The sequence below is a fragment of the Schistosoma haematobium genome, chromosome 1 (assembly GCF_000699445.3).
Source record: "Schistosoma haematobium chromosome 1, whole genome shotgun sequence".
In the NCBI taxonomy this organism is placed as follows: domain Eukaryota; kingdom Metazoa; phylum Platyhelminthes; class Trematoda; order Strigeidida; family Schistosomatidae; genus Schistosoma; species Schistosoma haematobium.
The window spans coordinates 20,123,774-20,149,940 of record NC_067196.1 but is presented as its reverse complement, the minus strand read 5'-3'; the positions used below and the strand labels follow the sequence as shown (position 1 = coordinate 20,149,940).

Sequence of the window (26,167 nt, the reverse complement as noted above, 5' to 3'; positions counted from 1 at the left end):
ATTCCGAGCATCTATCAGTGAGATAGATGCTGCTGAGATCCAGTGTTGCTCCCTAACCTTCTGGTTTACCTTACTAGCAGATATCACTACTGTTTCCACAGCTTTTCGGATATCATTCTATGCTGCCTCGGGTTGGGCATCACTTACATGGCTGCCTAACTGTTTTTTCTAGTTGTCCCTCAAACATTCTCTTTGCGTGACTATCATTAAGTAGGCCCCTAAGAGGTTTCCTTGCAGCGTCTTTTCTACGTCAAGTAAGACGCAGACAAATACATGCTCGTACTAGAGCATGATCTGAATCTAGGCATGTGCTCCAGAATGAGCGACAGTCTTCTATCGAGCCCCTTCATCTTTGGCTGATAGCAATGTGATCTATTTGGGTCCAACGTTGGGACGAATTAGGGGGTCGCCATGTTAAAAGATGTTTTTGCTTACGCTTAAAGTTAGTATTTGCAAGAAAGAGGCGGTTATCTGAGCATAGCTGCAACAGACGGTCGCCATTATTTGTTCTTTGAGCCACGATGCTGTAAGATCCACCCAGGTGTCTTTTCCTATCGCTTAGTTTACCTACTTGAGCATTAAAGTCACCAGCTACTATTACTACATCCGAGCGCCTAGCTTTTCGGAGAAGGTCGGAGAACTTTCTGTAAAACTCATCTTTTACATCATCCGAGCTGCAGTCAGTGGGAGAATAGGCAGAAACGACAAAAATGCAACGACGAGTGTCCCTATCTTTCCGGATCCTTACTGTTCCGTTTAGTCGGACAGCGCACAAACGACTGTCTATTGGGATCCACTCTAAGAGAGCTAGTTCTGCCCTAGGACTCAATGCTATACCTACGCCGGTGAGGCCACGGGAAGCAGAATCAGGGCTTCCAGATACACGAAGTATGAGACGAGTCGGTTCTTTATTTTGGCATGGTGAGGTCAACTGAATGACGCTACTTGGATCCTGTATGCGTGTTTCGGAGACGCAGCACACACCGATGGCGCGGGATTCTAAAGTCTTAGCTAAGGAAGCCTGTTGTCCTATTTGGCACAGTGTTCGGACGTTAGAAGCTCCTAAGTGTAGTTTAGAGCGTGGTTTCAGGAGACCAGGAATGGCGTTCCGCGTACTCGAATCGTTTGCCCCAGTGGTGCGAGGTGAGAAAAGGACGTGAGAAGGGTTAGTCGGGGAGATAAGAGTAGTATTAGGAGGTGTAGGAGGGATTTGAACATGACCAACTTGGTCTCGTGTGCAGTTACGGATATGAGGGCTGGTGTCACTTCCCGGCTGCCCACACCGTGGAAGCGTATTTCTTGAGGAACCTAATATGGAATTCGGATTAATGTCGGCCTTAACGGCCTGGGAGCGTGACCGCGGAGCCCAGGGGACAATTGCTTGAGGCCGATCGCACACGTCCTTTTTGTGGAAGATTTTTGAAGTGTTAGCTCCGTTCTTCAAAGGGCCTTACCGCCGGAGACGGAAATCCGTGAGATAAGGTGAGGTATGACATTTTTAGGGTCGACCTTTTCTAACCCCACCCCCCTTGTGGGAAGGCAGCATCGCTGTCATGCTGGTTGTCTGAAGGAAACACCTTACTGCTGTCACACCCCTCTATAGTCAGCAGTACGACTTCGCCCTCAGACCTCAATGATATGTAAAGTTCCAGGCACAGAATAGAAATACCAAATGAAATAGTTGTGAGCCGAATTTCCGTCAAATTGATTAGATAAATATAAAAACAGTTTACGACTGACTATCACCACGTGGTGGGCGGCCTATACTACTCGACTAGGGGTAACATGCGTAAGTAAGTAATCACCACGTGAGATGATTTCGAAAATTGTATTGAAAAAGAAATTTTCAGGTGGTGTCACAACATGGTAGGTTACAATGTGAGTGAGACAGATAAAATCAAAACCTAAAAAGACAGAATAAGCATAGATGGATGGTGTCTAACAGTGGCCTTTAGGACGCGCGTTTCGTTCTACTTGGGAGTCGTTAGCTGGATGTATCTGCATCCAAGAGTTGATGTTCACTCTGGGACTCGAATAACCAATGAGAAAATGAATCGAGAAAAAGCCGTACAAAACAAATCATGTTAGAGCGGTCATAATGATAATTATTGAAATAGAGTATTGTCAGTCATGAAAATTCCGAACATTTACCGAAAATGATGCTGAAGTATGGAAGTAAAACATTTAGAACTTCTAAATGAACGGTGTTTATTATGTTCAGACAATATTGACAAATTAAATGTAAATGTATTTCCATTCAGAGAATATTTCGACTGAGATAATGTTTCTATGTATTTTGCAGAAGTATATAAGTGATCAATTCTACCAATGAAAGTCAGAAACATTCATCATCTTTGTTCCCATATCCCACTTCGATGTAACAAAGTCATTAATGTTATTTCAGAGGTAACAGTACCTATTTACAGGGACTGATTTTCTGTCCAGATTACATCGACAATAACACATGCAGATGTTCAACTTCCACTCGATATTTATAAGAACCAGGGGAACTATAAGATGCTATTCAGCATAAATAAATACTTGTAATAGATAAAATTTTCAAAGGTTCATACAAAACAACTCTCATTCTTACATAAACAAGGGAGAAAATAATGTTTATCGAATAAACTATAAACCGGAAATAGTTTTATGTTGCAAAATATGATGAGCAAAAAAACGAGAAACCAACCAAAATGAATCTATTTGTCTTCATGAAATAGATGTATTGAATGAAAAAAATATCTGTATATATACATGCATGTGTAAATGTTAAGTAAAAACAAAAAAATAAGTAAATGATTATTTAATATGCTTCGTTGTTTACTGTTTTTGAAAGGAAAACCTTCAACAATAATCTGAAACTGAGGAATCCAGGAAGAAGGTGGAATTGCAAAGAAACTTGGTATTCAGGCAGACAAGCTGGAATAGTTCAACTTTCTATATGTAGTAACAAAAACATTATCTTGAAGCACAGTAAGTTAGCAAACAAAAAGTAGTGACAGCCAATCAGATAAGAACAAGGGTTATAAGAAAATGTAAATTAGAAAAATTGTACGCAGGATTATTGCGTTTAATGACAAAAATTAAATAACGCATAATCTCTTTCGTAGAATGAAGACTTATGGTTGGTAGAATCAAGATTACATAGTCAAAATTCTGTGCACTAAATTTAGTCACATAAATTTGAAAAAATATTCTATTAAAAAGAGAAAAAGAATGAAACTTTATGAAATAATTGATACTTTTAACAGCATAATAGTTGAACTAGTGGAAAGTCACTAAGTAGTAACTCAAGTTATTTATACTACAAGGAACAAGGTATTATTTTACGAAAAAGGTTGTATACATGATAAACACTGATTTGATTTTCTACACACGCTAGAAGGGATAACTGATTAACTTATCTATGTTAAAGTCTACTAGAACAAATATTAAGATATCAAAAAATCATTCAAAACAACAATCAATAAAGTGAAAACATTTTAACGAAGTACACGAAGATACAAGGGAAAATGGGAAGTTAATTAATACAAAAGATTTGGTAAAGATTAATCACGATTGAAAAAGTTTAGAAGTTCCCGGTGGAATAACACTAATTCGAATAGTCTTAATGCAGTAGCTACTTTATAGTTCCAGGTAACTTTTGGTGATCAGTGTCAAATAACTGACGCTAACTGCTGATTGTCTTGAACAACTTAACATGTACAACTTAAATCAAAAACGACTTACTCGATGAAATAGTTTACCTAGTCTCATCAACTTGAAATGAAATATTTTTCATTTTTATTGTAATTCTTTCAAGCTAATAGCTTAGTTTAGGTGAGAAAGATGACAAACATGTGTTATAAACATCTCAGTAGATTCAAGCTCGAAAATACATGCGAGCAATTTATTCTTATTTATCATAAACTTAATATGTGAATGAGAAATTTAATGTAGATTATCAAGTACAGGTCAATACACTCGACTACCTAGACTGACATAGGTATTGAAAATTCCCAATCAGCTCTATCCAATGTTTAAATGCTGAGTGCTTTCACTATTCAATCTATAGTTCATCTAAGGCTTAAACTGAATACTACCTACTTAGTAACTAATGTATTTTACATGAGCAATCTACTACGGTAATATTAATTAAAAAAACTATATCCGTTTTATAACACAAATCATTTTAAAGTGTTTTGTCCTATATACCTTGTAATATTAATTGTATATAGTTGAAAGAATAATAACACTTGGATGGTGTAAATATTTATTACAGCTTGGTTTAAAATTCGTAATACACGATATATTTGAGAAAAACTACATAATCCTGTCTATCATCATAAACTGAACATAATATTCAATTTTATTCTAGATAAAAAATGGATTGTATTATTTTCAACTTATTATAAACATAATAATTTACAACTCAATCACATTGTAGTCAGTCAGTCAGTAACAACTTAGAACTTCGTACGTACGTACATCAGTTCGAGTTGCCACACCACCTTAGCACAGAGATGCAGTTGTCGATTCAAATCACATAGTGGTAGAGGTAGTCAAAGTATAAGCAGTAATCGGAAAGATTAGAGTTTAAGATTTTATTCAAGGAGTATAAAACAGTGAAATAAATTTGGGAAGAGAAAAAAGAGACAAGGAGGAATCAGGAGATTAAAATTTGGGAGAAGAAAGAGTGGATGCACCTGTACCATTGCAAACGATTTTGAGTCATGTCATTCAGGGTCTCTAACCATCGGTTTCTATCATCACATTGTATCGATTCTCCGATGACAATTAATTGAAAAGAGATAATCAAATGATGTATATACAAAACAGACAAGAATTAATTGAATTAATAAATAAACAATCACATTGCTTTTTTGTAAAAAAAAAAGACAAAACAGTAAACCTTTATATATATAATTCAGAAAAGTAGTCAATGGTGAAAAAATGATAATATTTTAGTTTTAATAAACCAATAATAGCTGGGATATTATCTAATAGGATTCTGGAATTACTCAGAGGTCACAAACTGGTAGTAATACAATTCTCAATGGTATATTTTGAAACACTATTTTCAAAAGTTATGAGATCTAGGTAAAGAAGACAGGGTTACAAACAATACAACGATTATATGTTAATAAAATTGAGGGATTGACACATCCTATGTCTAAATGACTGTGATTATGAAACACCAACAATTAAATTCTGAAGTATCATGATTCTTTTTGCTATTTAAAAAAACCCAGCTTACCAGTACGGGGTCCCAATAAATGTATTCCGTTTACCAAATGTTTTATCTAATTGTGCACTCACTCCAAAATCGACTAAACATAGTGGCAACAGGAATAGAAACGAAGAAAAAAAACACAGAAAAGTCACAAACTGATGTAATCTAAATTAATAAAAACAATTAATATCACAATTAGAACTGTTAACAACAGAAACTTTAAGTATGACACTGAACAGAAATCTATCAGTATCATAAGCTGATAAATATTGAATTTAAAAAAAAAAACTTCTGATGTACCCAAACAAACAATAACATGATAGCTACAGTTCAATGATGTAACCAAGTGTTACCTGATTACTTAATAACATATTTGAACTCAATCCCATTTATTTTTATTTTAAGTCGTTAATTATCGGTTAATACATGTAACATTTAAATTACTTAACATGAAGAAATTTTTGTGGTGATAAGATAATAATATGAATTAATTAACTTGACCGATTGTTTTTTAAATATCAAGAAATTAAAGACATGAGCTCTGTGCTACTGATAGTAAAACAAACTCAGAGAGTTAGACACTATCATTAGATTGAATGTCACGCTAAATAATCGCCCTTATGATTCATTACTGAAACTTATTCGAATTACTCGAGTCACACATACGATGCAAACACACTAAACCAACCTATAATTCATTAAATTTTACAATTCTAAAATGTCTAAGAATGAAGGTAAACTGACACGTTGAAAAATATTTTTGATGTACTGAGATAAAGACAGTAGTATGAAACGTGGAACTCGACACATCAGTACATCAATTCAAGTAGCTAACATCCCGTTAAGACAGAGAGATGAAATTTTCGGGGTAAATCACAGAGTGGTAGAGGTAATAACAGTATTAATAATATCTAATCATTGATTATGATAATCACGTGGACCCTAGTCAGGTAATCTCTACATATTTACATGGTTCAGTCAAAGATAATAGAGTTATGTCAATCCATGGATGTCTGTAACTAAAATGCAACGAAAGTCGTTACATATACGTATGCAGATAAGCAAATCACTTAGTTTATTTCCAAATGTGAACAATGTGAAGATTTTTTTGCGTTTTCTCTGTAATATCGTGACATCACACATCAACTCAACAAACCAGTAATAGAGATACGGTAAAAGATATCATAAATACAGCAACCGGTGATTGCCAGTATATACTATTTCCAGGACACCGTAAGTGGTTAAATAAAAATCTACCAATCGTGAAAAGTTTCAAAACGAGAAGTGTAAGTGATAACCTGAAGGGTGAACACGACAAATGTGAGAGAATGTCATCAATATAACAAAAAAATTCACATCTTCTGGGCATCACTGAAAACACCTTTATGACATTAGATCATAAAACGCTAATGGTCTGGTAAGTCAGTCAATATAAGATTCATACAGGTATTTATATTTGTAATTTCAAGTTTCTAAACTGGTAAACGTCAGAAGCAAATAATAATAAGTTGTTTCCTAAAAATAAGGCAAAGCACTGTAGTGACCTTTAGATATTCGCTTAAACATATTTCGGAACGACAATTCTAGTTTTAGGCATGTTGTCTTTCGCTTAGTATTATATAATTTCATGTGACGCGAATTAGAACCGATAAAACATTGTTGTTTGTTAGTCAGTTCTAACCAAAAAATCAATACATTGTGAAACTTATTTAGATTCGGATACGTCATGCTCTCGTTGGTAAATGTGCAAATCACAAAATTTCCAATAATGTCTTGCTTTTGTTTGTTGTTCAATAACTACTAATATCTAAGACTAAACAAAAAAATTTAACACAGAAGCCTCATGTAATTTAGTTTCATAAAGCATAAATCATAATACAGTCAAATAAAAAACGGTAACTAATTTTAATACACGTTATATGGGTAACACATTGCATAAAAAACAATATTTACAATAACAATAGAAAGTAAGGAATCAGCCACTAGGTTATGGAGCAAACCTGTTACATAAAACTCAATGATATTAAGTGGTCAACAAAATCAATTAGAAAGGTTTGAATAGGTGACTTTATCTTTGGAAATCTCATATGTTCGCGAATCATTGGCTGAAACTAGAATCCATACGTTTTAACTCTAATATAGTTGTACAGTTAGCTTGGTGACATGAACTTATTCATTTAAAAGACATTAATATTGACACAACTGTGTACCAAAATAAATATGCATCTCATAAAAAGAATGAAACTGTGACGAAATAAAGAAAGGCGGAGAATACAATCCCAACAAATAAATGAGTAAGAAAAGAAGTGGATGAGAATAGCGTAAAATAGAAAGTCCAGTTAAAGGTACAACCAAGAAAACATCTTTCGGTTCAAGGAGTTTCTCTCACTTCCCTCTGCGCCATGAAAGGATACTTCTTATTGGAGTATCTGAAAAGGAAACTGAGTTAGATGTGGTCTTAACTACCCGGGAACGTGAACTTAGTGTCTAAGGGTTAACTGCTTCAAACCGGTTACACAACACCTCTTTGTGAGTAGTTATGAATGATTTAGCTCCTTACTTTCAATGCTTTACTACCGACTATGTAAATCTAAAGCAAAGTGAGATAAGCTGTTTTCAGGGTCAATCTTCACCAATCTCCTTACGTTTTGGGAAGGTGGCATCACTGAAACTGACAGATATTTGAGGGTAATACCTTATTGCCTTCACAGTCATTTACAGTCAGCCAGCAGTTTGTTGTTTTTAGTTTTACCACACTGACCGACCTGTCTAGTGTGGTAGGAGGACATTAAGGAACAAATTTTCCAGCAAAAGTAGCATAACTGGGTCATCATAATACCAAGGTACGACCATCACATTAAGACAGAAGAAGCGAATAACAATATTATCTTTAGCGACTTAAGTTTTACTAAATACCTACTACATTAAAATCCAGGAACAATGTTAGTGAATGGGAAAACCACTACATATCAGTCATAGTACAATTCAAGGGAAATTAGAATAGGTTAGGATAAGTGAACGTTTCTTTTATGTAAATTTATTTATGTTGAGATAATATATACATTATATTATATATCAAAGAATATAAAATGTATAAACACAACCAACAACCAAAACGGCAACAGTGATGATGATAACACAATCATGATAATAGTGAACTTACCAAGTTTCACCTCAGCATTATCAGTGAGCAATACATTTTGACCTTTAATGTCTCGATGAATCACACGATTTGCATGTAAATGCATAAGACCCTAGGAAAGAAAGTAAATTTTATTTAAAACAAATATATTTCAAAAAATGAATGGAATGCATATGGAGGAAGAAACAAACCTAAGAACTAAACAAGTTTACCAAAAATAAAACAATGACCTTTCAGATATAGGTCATAATATTTTAATAAATTATAGTGTCAGTTAAAGAATTTTTAATGCCAAAAATTTAAAAACGAAGAAAAATTATTGAAACATATCAAATTGAAATTTAAAAAATAGGATTTTTAAATGCAAGTCTTATTTATTTCAAAACTCACCATTAACTGAATAGACAACAGTTAATTACTAACTATCACATATAAATGTTTCTCCATAGGAATGAAATAGCAACCCATAATGTAAAAACAGATGAATTAAATCACATTGATGTCTTTTCTAAGAAAAGCTATTGTGAGTTTGAATGCTATATCTCATATTTAATCGGTTAGTTACAACGTAGAACCTGGTACGTACGCACAACAGTTCAAGTTGTCAAACCTAATTAGTTCAGTGAAATGAAATTGTAAGGCCTAATTCTGGAATAGAAGAGGTAGTAATGTGGTGTATGCTACTGATTTCGATAGATATAAGTAGTATGTATCATCAAACGAAACTGAAATACCTAGCACCAGAGGGTTAAGAAGATCGAAGAAAAGGGAGCGAGAACAGTGAATGATTGCTTCAGAAATGAAGGAACAGTGAAGTATGAGACGACTTATTGACATTTTGCAAATTAAGTATTTACTGTATGGTTCTCAGATCTTACAAAGATGTTCTGTAATTCTATATTCGAATAAATTCAATTGTTCCCACTTGTGTTCTTGTTCACTACAATAACATTATGAGTGATAATAGGAAATATTAAGCATCGAAGATAAAACTCTATGAGAAAATATAAATTAGTGAAATATAAAAACACAAGAAGTTAAGGGGAATTTAGCGGATGCACTGCACCATTGCAAACGATTTCGAATCATGTCAATCAAAGTCACTAGCCATTAGTAACGATAACCACATGGACCCCAACTACGTAGTCTACACCTATTAGAATGATTCAATCCAATGATCAGTCTTCATGGACTTGTGCTTTGTTTTCATTTGGCCGCCTCCCTAGCCCTTTTCCAGCTTACTCGTACACCAGACAACATCGATCTTCGATGTAGGCGGTGGTTGAGTATACGTGACACATATGTTCCGACCACTTCGGTTGACCAGGATTCACGATACCCTAACAAGCTCAAAACCACTATTAGAAGATTAATATATATATTTGCACTAAAGATACATCTCAAACTATTCTGTTTTATTGTTGAAATTTTAATCTTTTTATTAGAGATGTGATTAAATTGGGAGTAGTAACTTTTAAGAAAAAACCAGCAAACCATGAATTCATTTTTGTAATTAAAATTTGTTGTTGTCTCTTTCTGTAAAACAAATTTTAAATGCTTTCCTTAACACGAAAACAATCCACCTTGTTAAACTAAGTTTACAAGACAATTTTAATTACTGATGAGAAAAGATATTGTTTAATTAAAATTCATTGAAAGTGAAATTATTTGACCACTCTAAGCAACAATGCAAGCATGTTCGGGATGCGATTCTCTCCCTCGAAATGCAAAATGTTGCTTCAGGATTGGGTTACATCGACACCCGAACTAGTGATACGGAGTGAAGTAGTTGAGTGTGTCGACCGCTTCACTTATCTTGGAAGTCTCATCAGCCCTTTTGGTGTGGTGTGTGACGAAATCTCAGCACGGATACAGAAGGCTCGACTAGCTTTTGCCAACTTGCGTCATTTATGGCGTAGGCGAGATATCCGTCTATCAACCAAAGAACGTGTTTACTGCACAGCAGTTCGTTCTGTCCTACTTTATGGCAGTGAAACATGGCCGGTAAGAGTAGAGGATATTCGTAGGTTACTAGTATTTGATCATAGGTGTCTTCGAAATATTGCTCGTATATCCTGGGACCATCGAGTAAGTAAAGCAGTTGTTAGGAAACGGGTACTAGGTAAGGATGGCAAACCAATTGATGAAGTAGTGAAACTTCATCAGTTGAGATGGCTGGGACACGTGTTATGTATGCCCAACCACCGAATGCCTCGACGTGCGTTGTTTTATGGTGTAGGAGTAGGTTGGAAGGAAGCTAGTGGCGGCCAGACCAAAACATGGCACAAATCCATGAAGTCACTGACAAGTGGATTGAGTCATATTGGTAGGTGTAGACTACCTGGTTGGGGACTGCGAGATGATAGCAACCGACGGTTAGAGACCCTGAATGACATGGCTCAAAATCGTTTGCAATGGCGCAGGTGCATCCATTCTTTGTGTTCTCCCAAATTCTAATCTCCTGATTCCTCCTTGTCTTTCTTTTTTCTCTTTCCAAATTTATTTCACTGGATTATACTCCTTGAATAACATCTTCAAACCCTAATTTTCCCGATTACTGCTTATACTTTGACTACCTCTACCACTACGGTATCTGAATCGACAATTGCATCTCTGTGCTAATGTGGTGTAGCAACTTGAACTGATGTACATACGTACGAAGTTCTACGTTGTTACTGACTGACTGACTATTTGACAGAGAATTATTCATATAGTAATCTCTGTTTATGAAATGATTGAAGAACAATTAGTCTAAATATGAGCACAAGTTGAGAATCAGTTGGAAATAAATATCGTTTGTAGAAATGCGAAATTCGCGTCTGTGTTTGCATAAGGTTGATCAATACCATTTGGTTTCCAGTGTCCTCATAACTAATATAATAACTTTATATTATTTTTTCAAGACAAAACTAATTGTATCTTATGATAGTATTGATTTAAACTATACAACCCTAAGGTGTACACTCACACAGTGATAAATCGAATGTTCAGAGAAACATTTTAGTCCACATAGAATAGAATAGGAACGTTATAAATGAAAAATTTATCTCATTTCTCTGGACGCCATACCTAGATTCTAATCATGATTAGTATGTTATGTATTCACCCTTATAATGTTCAAATAACGTTGGAACTAGTTTGCTTATGAAAATTGTTATTTAAACTGTAAGTTTATTTATTTATTTATGTTTTGTTAAAACAATTGAAAGTTTATTTGAAACAATTGTATCGTGTGTCTAAAGATACATAATCTACATTAATAGTTAGTTGTTCATTATATTCATCGCAACATCCAATTTAATAGACACTATTTTCCACATTCATGGATTTATTACTAACTGAAAATAGCCAAATTACATCAGAACGTCTGACGAAAATAGCATTGGATTGAGATGAGGTTCTTTGCCTCCTAATGTAAAATGTAACTTAAAGAATGGTTTGCGTCACCCCATGAATTAATGATCGGGAGTGAAATGGTTGAACTCAACGACTGCTCCACTTATCTTAGGAGTCTAACCAGTTCTGATAGTCTGGCATCTGACGAAAACTCAGCAAGGATTCAGAACACTTGATTAGTTTTTACCAACTTGCGTCATTTGTGGAGTAAGTGAGATACCCGTCTTCCAAATAAAAGACGAGTTTACCGTGCAGTTGTTCATTCCGCTATAGTTTATGTATATAAAACATGGCAATTAAAAATGAAAGATATTCTTAGGTTATTGATATTCGATGATAAGTATCTTCGAAGCATTGTTCATGTATTTTTGGAACCCTGTGTGAGTAATGCCTGGTTTAAGAATAGAGTGCTAGGTAAAGATGGTAAATCGATAAATGAGGTAGTAAATCATCATCAACTGAGGTGGTCGGAACATATGTGTCACGTATACTCAACCACCGCCTACATCGAAGATCGATGTTGTCTGGTGTACGAGTAAGCTGGAAAAGGGCTAGGGAGGCGGCCAAATGAAAACAAAGCACAAGTCCATGAAGACTGATCATTGGATTGAATCATTCTAATAGGTGTAGACTACGTAGTTGGGGTCCATGTGGTTATCGTTACTAATGGCTAGTGACTTTGATTGACATGATTCGAAATCGTTTGCAATGGTGCAGTGCATCCGCTAAATTCCCCTTAACTTCTTGTGTTTTTATATTTCACTAATTTATATTTTCTCATAGAGTTTTATCTTCGATGCTTAATCCTTCCTATTACCATTCATACTGTTATTACCTCTTCTATTCTGGAATTAGGCCTTACAATTTTATCTCACTGTACTAATGGGGTTTGACAACTTGAACCGATATGCATACGTACCAGATTCTACATTGTAACTAACTGACTCGTTAAGGTGTAAGTCACATTCATTATTTAACATGTACAAATTCAATATAATATTCCTATATATAGAGAGTTAAATAGTGATATGAGAAAATAAGAAAACAAAATTACATCTTTAACTTGTTATAACTTTTTTGTTCAAGATTACTTTCATTTTTAATTTAATATGATGATTACTCAGTGTAATATTTATTTTATTGTTAATGTGTTATTGTATGCAACATAACATTGATATATTACAGTATGATGTTTAATCAAGATACAATATTCTTTGTATTAGTATTAGATTAACATAAATCAGTGTATTTTCGACTAGGGTCATCATCGTGTTTCAGTGGGAATATATATATATATACTCTAAGACAGTAGTCAAGTTCTATTCATATTCAATCAGTTCACAGGAATAATAATAATCTACTTACTCGGAGAATTTCTCGACAAATATAAGCAATCCAATCTTCTTTGAGTGATTTCGTGCGAGTACCTAAAACAGTAGAGAAAAGAATGTCATTACAAGATGACGAATCGTCTGAAAAACTAATAATGTGAACTAAAACCAAAACTCTTTTTAAGAAATACTCTTAAATAAATAAACACTACTACTTGCAACAAGATGATATTGACAAAAAATATATATACAAGAAAATATATAAGCCAAATTTGTGGAAGAGGTGGAAGACTTTATGTAGTATCACTGATAAATTTGTAACATACAATCATTTTTGCATTAAATTCCTTTTAATTATATTTACTCACTCTTATGTAACTGTTAATCAACTATTTATTTTTTGTCTATTATCTTGTATATAAGTGTCGTTTCAGAGGAAAAAGAAATCTATCTTGTTCACACTAGTTATACAGTTTACTGATGTTAGCTCATTTTCGTGGCAACGCATTAATAATTTAAGATTCATGAGGAATTGTCACCTGGTAATTTCAATAACAGTTGAGGTAATCAATTGACTGTACGGCTAAAAACAATGTTTCATTGTCATAATACCATTATACTCTATAAATGTGGGACATATTTCCTGAAAGTAAATACAATAGCACATTACAAGTGTATCCATTAACTCATCAAGAGAACAAAAGAATTTATAGAGTTTAAAAATGATCATCAACTAATACGATATTGACCAGTGTCATGCACACTTGTCAACTAGCAAACTCTTTATAGACAGCTTGCAATATCAAAAGGTTAAGAAAAGGTGAATGAATATCACATAATAGGATTGTAGTTCAGTTTATAGTGCTGTTAACCGCTGACCCACGTTAGATAGGGGACCATAAGTGAGTAGGATCCACCAGGTGTATCTATGTTCGGTGGTTGTAGATTACAACAATAAGACAGAGAATTTGTTCTCATGGTCCAAATGAATTCATCATATTTTATCTTTCCTGGCATTTTGAATACTATTTCAGCCAATAAGCGCACTTTCCTTAAAATGCGTTTCTTTTGTGTCTACTAGTTTTTTTAGTTCTTTGTTAATACTGATAACTTTGTTTTCGTTACGTTATTTTTCCTTTGGTTTATTCATAAAAAGAAATTATGGTGAGGATTGAAATAACAAAGTAACAATGGATAAGATACAAATCATTATCCCTACTTTTGTCTTCAATTAAAAAAACTACTCACTTTTTATTAAATCAGCCACTGATCCAGCACCACAATATTCCATAGCAAGCTAGGGATTAATTTTTGTTTAAAAACAAAATTAAAAAACAAACACTTGTTTCACTAAGATGAAAAACAAACTCGAACAAGGAAAATCTTCGAAAAAGTTGAAAAACAAAAACATTCTCCTGTTGTTGTACGGTTAGTTAAAAGAAAAAAGAATGGAACAACGTTAAAACAACTGTGGTTTGAATTTGTTATTCACACACCATTGCGTGATGAAAAAATTTTATTGCTTCCCTCTGTGCACTCCTCAAACCTGTCACCCAATAATATAATATTAAGAATGATATGATCAATTATTATTGTCGTCTTAAGATGGAAATAAAAGCTAATAATTAGTGTAATGATTACCATGATAATGAGCTCTAGTAATCACACTATCACTAGTTTAGATTCGAGTTCAAACGTGGTTGCAGTCAGAGATAACTTTTTCCTCCGTATGTTATAATTTCTATATATTTGGGCGAAAAAAGTGTGCATCTAGACATATTGAGTATATATTCCGATAACAATTAAATCGACCATTATTTGTGTTAATACATATGGTTATTGCCCCAAAATTTATCGTTAGAGATAAAGAAAAAACAACTACAGTCGTTTTAATGTCAGCCTGTCCTACAAGCCCTATGGAATAGTTGGATTGCGCCTAATAAAGAAACCTGGGACGAGCGTTTCGTCCTATTTGAGCCGAATCAGCTGGTCGGGCCTGCATTCCAGTGTTAGTGTTTACATCAGAACTCGAACCCAGTACATTTTGCTTCAAACGCTTAACGAGTTATCCGTTGAGCTACTTAGTTCAGATAGCCAGTTAAGAGTGGAACGGGTGTAATTTTCATATCATGATTAGAAGGGGTTTGGATTATCCTGTTATTGATTATCTTGACTGAATTTTGATCAGTCTTTGTCGGTACATGTGCATTTTATGTGAGAGCCTTTTTCTGTAAGAAAATGTATACACTATTCAGTAGAATTGAGAACTTTACTGACTTAAAAAGTAGTAAATTACTGTTCGTTAATAAAGTTCTTATTTTGCTAAGTGGACAATAGTATTGGTCCTGTTGCTTCTGTGCTTGAGTTAGTTTTGGTAGAAGTAGTCTAGTATTATCACTAGCCCTTACGAAAAGTGTTACAAAGACGAATATATAAACATGAACCTCATAGATTGAATTTCATCATAGGACATAGTGTTTGGTATCATTAGCTTAACGATGCCTGATTGATTTTCTGAGTTTTCTCTTTAGTAAGCTATATCATTATTATCATGGATAGCAAAGAATAGATGAAGAATCAGTCATAAATTTGTAACAACACAAAGAACTGGGAAGATATTGTGAAACAGTTTTATCATATTATTCCATTGTCTGTTTGTACTATTCCCTTTATACCCAACAGACATTAACAGACAACCATCGATATATTAGTGACAACAATGAAGAGTATGAAGTGGTTGATAAATTGATAAACATAGAATTGTTTTCAATATTTATACAAACATTATGGGAGGAGTAGAGAAAAAAACTGGAAATTGTCACAAGCTTTTCATATTTGCTTTATAAACACAAAATATGTCTGTATGAATATGTGTCCACCACTTACCATCATGGTGAGTGGGATGCATCTTCGCATTATTGAATAAATAACACATACGCACGACAATAATCAGAAATATGTGTGTAACGCTAAAGATAGAGAAATTAAAAGGAATGCACTACTTTGTCCAAAGTATACATACAAGTACTATACTAATGAGTCAAGCTATTGATTGATTTGATTTTTTTTTGTTCCATTACAAGACAGGTGAATAAAACATGGCAGACATAATTTCTATGTCCACAACGCAAAGATTAGATGGGAAAAGAAGTACGACCTTGTGACTAATGCATTGTTGAGGCTACACATAAAACAATGAATAGCTTGAAAACACTACTAGTCTGATTCGCTTTCGACCAACTATAAACACGAAAACTGATGATCTAGGTGTTACTCATAAGGAGCAGGATAAGATATGGTTTGACATGAGTTCTGTGGTCGTACAAGTGATATTCAAGCGTATGTTAGAAGCGAAGTCAATGTTAAAACTAAGCAAATGGAAAATCAGGCTAGTGAAATGAATGTATATATATTAGTACAATAAGAAAAACTTTTAAACATCGTACACTTCTTGCATATTCCAAAGATTTGTAATGATGAGATCAATCGTATTACGTACTGTGTTTACATGTACCCTAGCTGCTTGATGTTTAGTTTTCTTGAGTTCATAGGACTTTATGTTAAAGTCTGAATATAAGTGAGAACACCATAAAGTGACAGAATAAATATCCATACGAAAACAAGTAGTCAAGGTTAAATTGTAGAAAATGATAAAAAATTTGTGTTTAGTGGTAAAATGAAAGTCTTTTGTAAACTATAACCCTAAGGAATCTATAACAAAATAAAAATGAGCTATCCTGGTAGTCATTAATATATGATAATCAGTGGAACATCAATTTTTGTCCGTCTTCCAATCAGTGGGGATATTTTAAGATATGAATGAAGAAAATTGACTCAAATGGTACTTTGTTCCAGGTCAATTATTTTTAGTACATAACATCAAATCTTCATTCTTAGTAAGTGCGATTCCCAGTCACTTAAAGAATAGCAGACAAGAACTTTAACCAATAAATATCACTTGAATCTTCCCATTGATGTTTTGGGAATGATCAATTTCAGTCCTAAAACATTAATGGGAAGATTCAAGTAAAACAATACCAAGTGAGTTAAAGTTCAATAAATATCACATTTACTTAGCCTTTCATAACCTATTGTTCTCAAATATTCCCGACCTAACTTCAGTAAACCGAATGAAAGCGTGTTAAACACAATTGCATTTTAACTCAGTCACTGGTGAATCACACAATAAGTTAATTTTTATCCTAATTATATTGTTTAATCATCTAATCACTTATTTTTACTATGATTACTTATGATCTTACATCCCTGAATTTGTGTAAATAGGTTACGCAGATATTAAGATGTATCAATGTCAACTATATTACTTAAATTTTGTAACGCCTCTTCACAATTTGACTATCTAATTCGTTTATACCTTGCATCTCAACTCCACTAAATCAAGTATCTGGAACCCAACCATATTTGTTTTAACTGCAGTTGGACGGTAACATTTGACAACGATCGAAATCATTTTATTTTATATATTTCATTACTATTGCTCTGTTTATAATAATATCTAAATCGAAAGATTTGTTTGACTAAGTAATTACACTAAAACCATAAACAGAATAATATTTACAATAAAACAAAAGTCATTGTAAAAAAAGAAATGAACAAATTCAACATAGTGATAACTTTATTAAAAATTGTTATGATTAGTAAAAAATATCTTACCCAAAGATGATCACGAGGTGAAGATTTTTTAATAAATGCACCATAATAACTAGCAATATTTCGATGATTCGATAACTAAACAAAACAAGAAAATAAGCAACAATAGTGAATACAAAAAGAATCTGACAAATGTTAATGTAAAGAATTTAAGAAAACACATCTTACAAATTGTTATGTTGATTTTAGACTAACTAAATACAGTTTAACTAATGCTACATACAATACATTGTTCATTATTTTGGACAATGAATATGAATAATTGAAGTTATTATCATACATAACGTCTAATGGTACAACTTGATTGATTAAATTTCGGTAAATATAAACAATATTGTAATCCGTGATTCATTGAGTGAATAACAGACAGATAAATTAAGTGAATGTACAGGATGAAATAGCAGGATAAACTAGAAGTCATATCGACAAAAATGTATCAAAGTACCGTGAGATAACATTTTCCCCAGTCAAAATTAATATTATACGTTGAATGTATACGTATAAGCTAAGAATTATCTGCTTTCACCTTAAATTCAGTGAGTATCGTTGATAACTACATTTTCTATGATAGAGTAACAAAGTACATTATGTATTCCCAAAACCAGAAATAAAAAAATTGGAGATATTTTTTGGTATTACATGACTTTAGAAAATATTCTAGTTGACTCTAGTTATATCCTGAAATATGTAGCGAGAAACAATAATAACAAGCACATTAAAAGCACAAAAGATACCTACATCTATTATGGTAGATCCGCGTTAAGCTTAGAAGAATGACTTCAAGTAAAATAAATCTGAATCCTTAACAAAGAATAAGTATATTGACAAACAGTCCATTTTATCTCACTATACAGATATGAAACACGGATCGTGGAAGCAGAACAAAACAACAAATAACAAGTGGTCAGTAATACGTGCCTTCAAAGAACTATTTCAATTTAGTTCCCGAACTATCAAGAAAACAATAACTGTTGAAGAATACAAATCAGTTGATGAGTTTTTAGGCAACCATCAACTAACTCCGCGTATACTTGTTAACACATTAACTCGTTAAATGAAGGTTGCAGTGAGAGTAGGATGTTAGACTAGGCTATGACTTTAGTTCATAAATTTTTACCCATTGATCCAAGATACAAGTGAGATAGTATGCTGCCTGACTGACGTCTACAAGGAAGCTGTGTTTAATAGTTGAAAACCTTAGACTATAGTTATGGTGCACATTAACCCAACATCTATACTTCCCTAAATCTTAAAAATTTTGCTAATTAATAACCATAGTATATTTTTGCTTGTTTCTTTCGCTGATTTATTTTAAAGTTGGTCCTAGGAACTGTATACCTCTTTCCGACGTGAAATATGATAATTTAAAAGCCCACTTATCCACACCAGGTAAAACTTTACTAAATTCGAATACACTAGAGAGGTTGCATGTGTTATAAGTGAGTATCCCTTATATATCACCGCCGAATGAAACAATAGAGGATATGAAGGATTAAAGTGATTGGAGAAAAATATGATAACACCTTATAAATTCACAATGACTATTAACCTGGATCATGTAGTTAACTGTCGATAGTATATTTATTTTATTTATTTATTTAAACACATAAACAGTGGTACAAGGAGGCAGCAAATAGATATGCGCCACATAAATCATTCGATTTGTGTGAGGGCTGGGATACTGCCCGGGTGCCCAAACCGAAGTATATAAGAAAGCAGAAACTAATAATATATAACTTTGAATAAAATCGTGGATTTCAATTTATCGTAATGAGACATACATTACCATTTTGATCCCTAACGTCAGACCTATTGTCACATTAAAGAGGACTTGGGAAGTGTTATAACTTGTGGCTTTGTGCCCTATTAATATATAACGCAATGATACCGCCAATTAGAGAACGGTGATTTATCGACCGGACCAAAGGCTGTGTAAAATAAACAGAATAAAAAGATGTCTTAATATAAAAGAGCATACAAAAAACCATCGATTTCTGCAAAAGTAAACCCTTTAGGTAATAGTTGAAATAAATAATATGCGCTGAAGCAACTGATCAACAGACTAAGCTTCTGGTTGCAATTAACTAAAATAGACTCTGGGATTAACAGTGTTTCGTGATATTGTCAGTACATATGAAATTAGGAAATAGATTCAAGCGCACCACAATTAGGTAACAGTTGAATAAATGCATCAACCCTAATGAATTAAGCGAATTTCAACTACATACATTCTTAGAACATGAGTCAAAATATGATGGGACGGTTGTCCGACGACCAATAGATATAATAGTTTCCAAAACAACCTCAATCTTATCTAATTTTGTCAGGCCTCAAAACATAATTATTTAATCTACAAATGAGACGAAAGACTAACCTTTTTTAATGTATCAATTTCCAGCTTAATTTCTTCCTCATCCTCTTCAGTAATTGGCATAACCTTGATGGCAGCTAGCTGACCAGTTCGCGTGTATCGTCCCTTGTATACATTTCCATAAGTACCTTTACCCACAACTTCGATGAGTGAAAAGATTCCCGATGGATCACGTAAATCATCCAAATTTGTTATATCTAATCCACTATTGTTGGACATATTGCTATTGGTGATCTTTAATTTCCAAGGTAAAAACAGCAATTAGCTAGACCGGAGTCTCCAAATCACTTGAAGTATGTTTTACTAGGAAAAATACAGAAAATGAAGCACTCATAAGAATATGTATAACATGAGTATGAAGAACGAGTTAGTGACTAGAAAGTTGGATTTTTGTGATCTAATCGATTAATACCTATTGGTATAAACTTTATTTATACGGATCACCTTCAAATATTGATATTTTATTATAGAGGATAGTTCAGAGGATAACTTGCTGCTTAGTTTAGTCAAGCTAACATGTAAGATTTTATAATAAATTGCTTTTTGGTGTGGAAACAAGGTGGGTGCGCTAGACATAAATTTTGTTACAAGTGTTCAAACTTACAGCAAACATACTAATCTAGATCAATATGTATCGAATCATCATCTCCCGCAGCAGTTACTTCTGAACAACATAAACTGAACGGACAATACAAGTCATGAATACGGTGACGAGATGAAGGATCCTTTGTTATCTACTAATTTCGCCTTACAGAACGTCAGATAGTACGAAATAACTTGGTTTACATCAAAATATCTTAGGGACAGAAAGCGAGATGTTTAAGACCATCACAATTACTATGAGAAAATAGATGCGACACCAAGTTTTGAGTTTCAGATGTTGTTCATATCTATGTCAGGTAAGAACGGAAGGTTACTTAATAGCCCATCGACTAATATAGTAAAAATACGATAAAACTTGTAGTCATTATCTTGTTTGTCCGAATTGCATAAAAAAGTTAAGACATCCTATACAGAGTTACCAAGAAGATGAAAGTCAGCGATTAGAGACACTAGATGACAGCTTATAACCTGTTACAATGATGCAGATATATTCACTCATTACTCGTTATTCCTTCTCTCTTCACGTTTGGATATCTTTTATCTTGATAATCATTAAGATGCTACGGATTATGGTAACTTGATTTTGTACACTTCCTCAGGGTTCTAGATTATTATGTCTAACTGTTAACTAATTATTTGATTGATGGTACACTACTGTCTACTAGTTTATGATAGTTTATAAACACATGACTAAACATGAGTTGATTAATCCTTTAATGATACGACCAAATAATCACATGTCTGCGCATTTTTCTCATAATAACTGAATTTAATCTGAAATCCTTTATTTCACTTAGGGTCTTTAAAGAGAAAAATTGCAATACTTAATTGATTTTCTTTAACGTGATAAAAAATATGTTAGCCATTTTTACAAAACTCATAAATACTTATCTTAACAATAATGTAGGATTGACAGTGCAACTAGTCGACATAATTTCAATAAATGAAACAACTGGGTTAATAAAATGTTGAAAACAGTTATTATAGATTTTGTACAAACTGTATCTAGGTATTTATATAGTAAATCAAACACTAAAACGACAATAAATCGCACTCCATTAAAACCAGACGACCATAAACTAAAACTGAATGAATAGAGTTTGGATATTTTGGAAAACATGTTTACAAAATTGAGAAATTCTAATATATTTGATTTAAACTTCTACACTAACTGGATTGGTAAGAAAGAACTCCCAGTAACAACCATTGACTTCGTAAACTGATGCGATAATAAAAACTTGTTTACTATTACCTATACTTCGGCCAACGACACAGATTGAGGCCAACTAGTCAGCCATATACATTACTTTATCTCAACAATCACACATGCATTAAGTTGTTAACCAATACAAATGATCGACTTTCTCTACCTAAAGCATTTCACAGAACACCAATTATAATAAATGACCAAAACTACTCTTCAAAACAATGATAAAGATGCTCGAAGAATTAATATATCAGTGACCATATATAGACGTTACCACACTAAAAATTGTAAACAGCACGGTAGTCAGTCACTCAATAACAACGTAGAACTTCGTACGCACGTGCATCAATACCAGTTGCCATACCACATTAGCACAGAGATGCAATTGTCGATTCAGATCCCGTAGTGGTAGAGATAGTCAAAGTATAAGCAGTAATCGGGAAAATTAGGGTTTGAAGATGTTATTCAAGGAGTATAATCCAGTGAAATAAATTTGGAAAGAGAAAAAAGAGAGACAAGGAGGAATCAGGAGATTAGAACTTGGAAGAACACAAAGAATGGATGCACCTGCGCCATTGCAAACTGTTTTGAACCATGTCATTCAGGGTCTCTAACCATCGGTTGCTACCATCTCGCGGTCCCCAACCAGGTAGTCTACACCTACCAATATGACTCAATCCACTTGTCAGTGACTTCATGGACTTGTGCCATGTTTTGGTCTGGCCGCCACTAGCTTCCTTCCAACCTACTCCTATACCACTGAACATCGCACATCGAGGCATTCGGTGGTTGGGCATACATAACACGTGTCCCAGCCATCTCAACTGATGAAGTTTCACTACTTCATCAATTGATTTGCCATCCTTACCTAGTACCCGTTTCCTAACAACTGCTTTACTTACTCGATGGTCCCAGGATATACGAGCAATATTTCGAAGACACCTATGATCAAATACTAGTAACCTACGAATATCCTCTACTCTTACCGGCCATGTTTCACTGCCATAAAGTAGGACAGAACGAACTGCTGTGCAGTAAACACGTCCTTTGGTTGATAGACGGATATCTCGCCTACGCCATAAATGACGCAAGTTGGCAAAAGCTAGTCGAGCCTTCTGTATCCGTGCTGAGATTTCGTCACACACCACACCAAAAGGGCTGATGAGACTTCCAAGATAAGTGAAGCGGTCGACACACTCAACTACTTCACTCCGTATCACTAGTTCGGGTGTCGATGTAACCCAATCCTGAAGCAACATTTTGCATTTCGAGGGAGAGAATCGCATCCCGAACATGCTTGCATTGTTGATTAGAGTGGTCAGAAGACTCTGTGTTTTGTCAGCCACTTCACCAAATAGAGCTGTCATCAGCATATTCCAAGTCAACAAGTGAATCTCTCGGTAGAAATTCAACCCCTGGAAATTTAGATGAGGGATGTGTTATCTCTAAAAGTACGTCGACGACAAAGTTAAACAAGAATGGAGAGAGTGGGCAGCCCTGACGAACACCACTTGAGGTAATCAATTCTGATGACAGTTCACCATAAGCTCTCACTCGACCATTTGTGTTCGAGTAGAGAGCCTTTATAAAGTTAATGTACTTCTTTGGTACTCCTTCCAATGACAAACACTGCCGTAGAACCTCACGATTAACAGTGTCAAATGCCACTCTAAGGTCGTGAAATACTACGATTGTGGGGCGTCTGAATGTGTATCTATGTACTAGGACCTGACGTAGTGTGAATATCTGGTTTATACAACCACGTCCAGGTCGAAAACTAGCTTTTCACGAGCTTTGTTTAGGCGTCGAAGTATTATTGAAGCGAATATTTTAGACACTATATTTGTCAAACTGATTCCTCTATGATTGTCACAAGAGGACTTTTGTCCTTTCTTAAAAACTGGCACAATCAGTGATTGAGACCAGTCAGAAGGGATTACGTCCAGTTCCCAAATTCTACCTAAGACCTCAGTTAATCTCACTGCTAATACTGGACCACCATCCTTAAAAATCTCAGGAGTAAACGTGTCAGGGCCTGCTGCTCTCCCTCGCTTCAGATTTCCTATGGCTTTTTCAAATTTGTAAGGAGGCGGAGGACCTACATTAACTTGCCATTCAGGTTGACTGGAGATCGTGGGAAACCGGAGTGTGGCTGAAGGCCAGTTGAACTGATCCCTAAAGTGTTCTGCCCATCGATCCAATCTCCTGGATTGATAATGTAAAACCTCACTTTTTTAAGATTCACTTTGCATAAAGTATTTCAACAAATTTACTTTAGGGAAAAATACATACATACATACATAGGGCAATAACCGGACACTGAATAGAACAAGAAAATAGTTTATTGACTACCAGTCAATTATTATTCAACTTACGAAGATATTCTGTGATAAAGAAGGGCCTGAGAGTTTATATATATATATATATATATATATATATATATATATATATATATATATATATATATATATATATATATATATATATATATATTCAAGTGAAAAGTATTTAGAACTTCAGTACACCTGATGACCCACTACCATAAAACTCATCAACCAACAAGGCAAAATGCGGCTTTCAAACCGAAAAATATAACAATAATCAGGTTCCTGTAATTATTCCCATATGTAGACATAAAAATATATGTGCGATAATCCTTAGTGGTAAACATCAAAAGCAAAACTTGTACGAAAGGGAGGTCACAAAAGTAATACTATGTAATTGTCGAGACTCCTAAGAGGCGAATTAAAAACAAATAACACTACGGACTTAGAGGTGAGGTCAAATGTAAGGCGCCAGGTTAGAAATCCTAGTCAGTTGATAAAGCTGTCAAGTAACATCGACTTAGGTGACCATGATATAGCCTACGTTCTTTAAGGTGGTGAAACTTATGAAACGAGTGTGGGGTCCCAACTCCAAATCAATATTCTCAATCTGTGCCAACCTACAAATGTGGATACAAGCGTTTCTTCACGAAGTTGACAAAGACCAAAGTTGAACTGTTAGGGAGAGTCAATCTGGAACGAGCAAGTCAATCAAAGTTCACGGTGCATATATTGGAACAAAATGTCTATCAAACATAAATAGTAGTTTTTGATAACAAAAACATTTTTAGATACGTAACCTTAAGGTTGAGACTAATATTTAGTTATGGCCTCGACTAGTGGAACTATACTTTATGGACGACCCTCAGCGACCTTTTGGCCAACAACGATACGTGATACAAATCAATAATTTATTAACAACCCAGAAAATTAAAATGTATATACGGTTTGCGCATGATTAATGAATTTGTTGGAGTCCGTAATCAGCTCGTAGGTATGAAAATCAACTTTAGTGTGATACGGAATGTCGTCCATATTACTAGAGTTCATTTTACCTTTAGAACCTTTGTAAGGCTATATGCGGTTCTTTAATCGTAACTGCACTGATTAAGCATTAATATCAACACGTTATTAGGACCGACAAGATAGCGCATACGAACGGTGACCCGATGATTATATCACTTACAATCAACTAATGCTTAATTATTTTTCTGCGCCGGTTAGGTCGTGATGCACGGATCACTATGAGATCTCATAAACACCCTAGATAATTCTCCGAGTAATACCGAGTACCTTCAACCAATAATAAGCGTTTCGGACAAAATCTTGATGAACAGCACATGTTTATTGCAGTTCAACTCACACATTATGTTACATTCACCGCACAGTTTTGCAGTATATATATTTACTAATATTAAATATCTTAAGAACTAAATATCAGCAATTTTAACTGAGCTCTTGATGAAGTACAAACTACCCGTCACAGTGCTCTGAAATTCATGAAAGAAACTCATCATTTTTATCCTCATTGCTCTGTCCATTAAGCACATTCCTACTGCCTTAATCTCAAATGTAACCCTAGGTTTCGTACACTCTAACAGTAAATGATATTCTTAAATCCGCAACACACGCAATGCCGACCCTAGTTATGACCTCAAATTATGAATCGTAGAACCATGATCCTAACTGTAAATCCTAATTCTGAGTTTCTGAATCATTCCTTCATATTTTTACCAGCTGAATGTAGTCAAGAACTACTTACTTACTTACTTACACCTGTTACTCCTCGTGAAGGAGCATAGGTCGCTCACCAGCATTCTCCATCCAACCCTGTCCTGGGCAATCCTTTCCAGCTCCTTCCAGTTGTAATTCATCCTTTTCATATCTGCTTCTATTATCCGACGTAATGT

At 34.2% G+C, this 26,167-nt stretch overlaps 1 protein-coding gene across 1 annotated transcript in view; it reads right to left on the bottom strand.

Annotated features, from left to right (window-relative positions):
• Positions 1–26,167, bottom strand: part of MS3_00004507 (uncharacterized protein) — an 87,818-nt gene that overhangs the window by 50,809 nt on the left and 10,842 nt on the right. The window contains exons 4-9 of the mRNA XM_035734119.2: positions 20,127–20,426; positions 17,756–17,830; positions 14,330–14,378; positions 13,116–13,177; positions 8,376–8,466; positions 5,237–5,309 (exon numbers count right to left, since the gene is read on the bottom strand). Coding sequence (XP_035589166.2) covers positions 5,237–5,309; positions 8,376–8,466; positions 13,116–13,177; positions 14,330–14,378; positions 17,756–17,830; positions 20,127–20,342 — 566 coding nt within the window. The 5' untranslated portion in view covers positions 20,343–20,426. The remainder of the gene's footprint in view (positions 1–5,236; positions 5,310–8,375; positions 8,467–13,115; positions 13,178–14,329; positions 14,379–17,755; positions 17,831–20,126; positions 20,427–26,167) is intronic.